This window comes from Schistosoma mansoni, chromosome 3, assembly GCF_000237925.1.
Source record: "Schistosoma mansoni strain Puerto Rico chromosome 3, complete genome".
Lineage (NCBI taxonomy): Eukaryota > Metazoa > Platyhelminthes > Trematoda > Strigeidida > Schistosomatidae > Schistosoma > Schistosoma mansoni.
The window spans coordinates 3,572,765-3,578,175 of record NC_031497.1 but is presented as its reverse complement, the minus strand read 5'-3'; the positions used below and the strand labels follow the sequence as shown (position 1 = coordinate 3,578,175).

The following is a 5,411-nucleotide window of genomic DNA, read 5'->3' as shown; positions in this document are numbered from 1 at the left end:
ATTGGCGATGGTTGGAAGAGAGTTAGGGACGGCCAAACCAAATCGTGACATGAGAGCTTGAAGTCACTAACTTCTAGTCTGAGCCATGTTGGTAGATGCAGACTACTTTATTAGGGTCTGCGTGACTATCGTAACTAGTGGTTGGAGACTCTAGGTGACATGGCTCAGAATCGATCACAATGGCGTAGGTGTATAGACTCTTTATCTTTCCATAAACCTTGAGATTAAAATTGCTTCATATCTGTCTTCCTTCCTAAACTATATCCTTATATACAATCTTTTATATATTACCACCATTAAATTAACTACTATGAATCCAGTGTTCATCTTGTTGTGTCAACGAGGTATGGCAACATGGACCGATGCATATATGTGCCTGGTTCTACGTTGTAGCCGATTGACTGAACTGTTCTTACTATTCTTAGTAATGGAATAATCGCACGGCTGATTATATTAATGTCACTTCAGTGGTTGTTCGTTAGTGCTCACCAAATGTCAGGTCTTACATTTTGACTTACACAGGCTTGCGTTTGCGGATACTCTGTCAATATCTCTATATACACTCGTCTCTTCATAAATTCTATCGTCAGAGGAACGGGAGTCAAGAATTACCACAGTTATAAATTGTCTTTCAAAATAGGCTCGCGATGAACATACTCCTTTCCTACTGACAAGCCTCAGATATCCATTAGAATTTTCTATGGAGACTACGACAATATGTATTACGATCAATAGTACACTGTGACACTTAAGACAATTTCCATTATTTCTATTCAAGTCTTATACACTTGTACGTTTAGGAATTCATGAAAGAGACTCGTACGAAGATAGTCTAGTAGTATCCAATGCTGATTGGAAACCGACCTGCATTCTGCGGAGTAAAGTAATTTGAACTAAATCCAGTTTCCAACTTGTTTTTAATACGACTTTGTTTAGGCATGGAGAATTCCCGACTACAAAATGACTGAAAAGACAGTCAGTCGCAACTCTACTACAGTTACATAACCAGACACATATACGTATTAGACGTCGGGTACGCTTAGTAGAAACTGCCTTTTTGATTTACAACCAACCACATACACTATCACGAGTGCATTTTTCAGTGAAATACAACTACCGCTACTCCTCGGTGGGATTTAATCATTAAATTCTGCCATTCATTGTTGTAAAGTCATATGGGAGGATAATCCATATTAAATCGAAAGTACCTAGCTAACTATAGGCTGCTTTAAGCCAACTTAACATCGTAATTTTATGTGTTGTTGAGAATCTGTCAACGTAGGTGGGCTACAATTTCCAGTGTATTAGGGACATATTCTTGTAAAACGTTACTGAACTGCACGTCGACAATAAAGAATAGAGGAGAATAAGATGCCTACGATCCAACCGGGATTTGGTTTACCCTTAATAACTTAGATATCGTCTAGTTGATTGGGGTGCGCGACGCTATCGCAGCAAACGTTTCTCAGTATTGTAGACTACTCCTGATCGAGTATAATGACATCCTGCTTATATTAGGCTGTGACTTACTATATGGATAGCTCGCGTACTAAAACTCCTACCCAGGTATTCTTGCGTCCACAAATCTTATTTACCCCTCTATTAGATGTGTGACGATTCAAAACAAGAATATTCTTTATAACCATTGCCTGCCGACCTCTGTTCTACCGAGTTTTTAGAGAATTGTTCACCGTGGTTCCATAAACACTGTAAGAGCGAGTGACTAACAGAACGGTATTACAAAACCAATTAAGGCCGGTAAACAATCCCGATTGGGCTCTCATTTTAGTGAAGCTATGAATATTCACTATTCTATGAATAGTCACTAACATACTATCTGCTTTAATATTTCTGGAATTTTCAAAAGAGATTTACCGTAAAGAACTACTGCTTCTGTGCTCAGAACCCGACACATGGAACACCTTTATTGCTCGTTCTTACTTATCTCAATTCTTTTTTGGCACCCATCGCTGAAGTAATGTAAGTTTAACTTTAAAGGTTGTCCGCAGACTTCCATTTGAACTATGGCTTTGCTGTATTATGGAAGACAACCTTGCAATTGAACAAAAGTCGGTACGGCCATGGATGGGGGAGTTAGCTTTTCTTCTCGAAATGCTCTCACGCGTATACAGCCACTAAGTTCTACTGCCTTCTCGCGGTGAGGGTGTTGTTTACGAAATTGAGAGGACGAAAAGCAGATGTCTAGCGCTTTAACCGGGTTAATGAATTCACCCAGACAGGTCAGAAAATCCTGAGTGCGAATCCATGGTGCACACGGGATATGAACCAACCACTGGTTAATATGAGACTGCATCTCCTTACGTTACTCCATTGCCTTGAGGATCAAACCTTCTGGTCGAAGGTTTGGCCCCCCTAATAAACCACCTTTGGTCTGGGCACCCAGTCAGTACCACAGCTCACATATAAACCAAATGACTTGTGTCGCATATATGTATTTAATGCTTTTTTGTACCAATATTTGTGTTCAAATAACCATACGATTAGTTCTAACCTGTTATTAAAACATAAAACCACTATTTCAATTATCACCGTTCTACAGTATTAGCCTGATGTCGATATTATCAAAATCCTATATCTACTTCATTCAATGTGGTTTTTTACTCAAATGAAGTTAGTCTCATACGCGCTCTCAAAGTCCTAAGCTAGTGTCTGATTGTATTAAAGATATGCAGTTTTCGAAAATCTACTTTAATCGTCATTTGGACACATTAACAACAGAATTGCTAAGTAGTACGCCTTATAAGATTCAGGTGACTACTTTATATCATCCATTTACAATAGTTTAGACTAAAGAATTCAGAGGACAATAATTTACTTACCAATACTCACGAGAACAAGTCTCGTCACAGTAACCACTGAAAATATAATGAAAGTCCATTTAACACGTTTTTCAGTTAGGGATGGTAATTTTTGGGTAATTAATAGCATATATTTGCAATAAGCCCATCATCATAAACCATCATCTGTCAAGTATATATTGAAACCAGATATCTAGTTGATGCTAGTGTATAAGTCAAAACATTGGAAGTAATTGAGTCAATAAGTGTACGCGTTCAAGTCAATTTTATAAGTTTATTTACCAAGTACAGATTAATTTGGTTGCCAATACTGAAGCAGATGGAGTACATCTGGAACAGCCACTCGACTGACTAGATACAAACATCTTACACTTAGCAGCAAGCGCTTGTCAAATTTGTTTGTTTTATACACTATCAAGGAGTGCCATTAAAACTTCTTGTCAGTCACACAGTTGAATGACAAAGCTCAGGATTTCCACTGAGATATCAAGTGAACCATAGACATAACACTCATCTACCAATTAATGAGTTCATACATTACATCAGTTTGAATAGGCTACTGTCACTAGCACGCGCCATGAACACAACTTAGACATGAGCACTCAAATCAACATTACGTGAGTTAAATCCAGTCTTGTTAAACTAATTAATGATGTAACTGCACAATACCAGTCTATATCCAATTGAAAAAGCAACGGGTTCTTTATCCAAATCTCCGTCACAGAATCAGTGAACTGAGATTATGAGAGCTGTTGGCCAATACGACACGTCTCACAACTGATACTGAAGCAAACTTTGCTTTAAAATACAACTAGTTTATACGTATTAGTATCACGAGTAACGAAAACACCTTCACCTCATTACCTGATAAAATAGACGGAATGGAATGCATCACAAATCTACTGCATAGAGCCAATTAGTTTATTAAGTGTACATCTACCTACTACACGACACAACTGTTACGTAGCTATGGTAGTAGAGGGCAACGGCTAGCTGCAACTACGAAAGCATACACAGTACTGACATGATATTCCAAGTAGTGCTTCTATGCATATTAGCACGAAATGAACAACTACACGATTTCGGCAAGTTGATTTTCGTAACAACTATAATGAAACGCTTTGTCATTTATTTTATTCCGGTCAAGTTTAAAAGCATGTGCATGGTGAGTTACAAACACAACTGAGTGACCTAATCGTAAGGAAAATCCATATACTATTGTTTTCAAGGAAAACGTTCTCAAAACTACTTAGTGGTGACCTAAAAAGTACATAAATAGAATGATGAAGTTGGACTTAACGTTAGATTTTCGTATGATTATTAATCTAAATTTACATAGGTTTACCACCACTGAATAAGTTTTCCATTCTTCTGCAGTGTTGTTTCTGTACTTACTCCTTGAGAAAGTGCAAAAAGGAACAAGCAATCAAGTAATGCAAAAGTTCAAAACCAGTTGATAAAATTTTCTTAGAATATGATGCCGTGAGAAATAGAGTTTAGTATGTTTTCGAAAATACTTGAATTATTCAAGACCCGAGTTAGATGTCGTCAGAATCTTGCGGTTATCCTGTGAGTGACTAGAAGAGATAAAACAATCACGTCAAACAGATCTTACCATAATAGCATTAACAACATCATCGTTATTTTCACGAAGCGCTCGAATAGCTTTGCCACGCGATACACCAGCTTGCTGCATAATGAGTTCAACATCCTTCTCATCCAATCCAGTAGCATCAGGCTAAGCAGAATCATTTTATAATACAATTATTTTACCTCTTCATCATCTTCAGATTCCTCTGCGATGGCAGTTTTAGAGATAGACGAAACTGTATCTTTTGATAGGCCACTTGATGTCCCTAACTCAGTACCTCCCATGGCTTGACTACGTAGTTTTTCAGCTGCAGCTATCTGAGCTTGTGCTGATATATCTTCTACTTTAGCCTCACCAAATATTATGTATGTATCCGAGGCAGATGATTTATAGACCTCTGCCCTATTGATTACAAACATAATGGTTTTTGCTTTTCGTATAGTTACGCGGCAAACTCCCTGTACCAATTTTAAGCCCAGTTTCGACATAGCTTTCCTAGCTTTTTTCTCGCTTCTGGACTGCTTACATCGACTGAGTAATTCATCGGCTATATGTGATACTTTAGCATCACCTTGTTCTTTAGAATCTTCTAATTCTGGTGCAGAGTCGTCCGAGTCACTGCCAGAATCAGAAACCACATTTTTGTCTTCCAGCTTGTTTGTGGCCCCAGGAACCATTATCACAGTTGCAACAAACCACTTTACACCCACGGATATGTAGCCTTGAATCCCACCCCGTTCGTCCTAAGTAGTTCAAACAATTACAGTTTTCAATAGACAGATTAAGCAGACAGGCGATATGCTATATTCGGTCTATGCTTACCAGATAAAACGAATAATTGTTTCAGTGTGATTAGGTTTCATGCTTGCGTTTTAGGAAAGGGCAGCGATTTCATACTTGTGAATTAACTTTATTTTAGAGTATTGATTTCACCAATAGCATACTCGGTTAACTTTAATTTCAGTTATTCTCACTAGGGTTAGGAATTTTTTCAAACCCAT

At 37.9% G+C, this 5,411-nt stretch overlaps 1 protein-coding gene across 2 annotated transcripts; it reads right to left on the bottom strand.

Moving 5' to 3' along the window:
- Nucleotides 1–4,108: 4,108 nt before the first annotated feature.
- On the bottom strand, nt 4,109–5,150 carry Smp_018530.1 (putative nascent polypeptide associated complex alpha subunit (nac alpha); the record flags this gene model as incomplete). Of its 2 annotated transcripts, none has more annotated exons than XM_018798925.1 (3): nt 4,109–4,396; nt 4,435–4,557; nt 4,593–5,150. In XM_018798925.1, the coding sequence occupies 3 exons, from the start codon at nt 5,085–5,087 to the stop codon at nt 4,382–4,384; spliced, it is 633 nt and encodes a 210-aa protein (XP_018650765.1). In that variant the 3' UTR covers nt 4,109–4,381. The 2 variants fall into 2 exon arrangements, with proteins under 2 accessions (XP_018650765.1, XP_018650766.1); XM_018798924.1 differs by having other exon boundaries at nt 4,109–4,386; nt 4,593–5,087.
- Between the last annotated feature and the right edge of the window lie 261 nt (nt 5,151–5,411).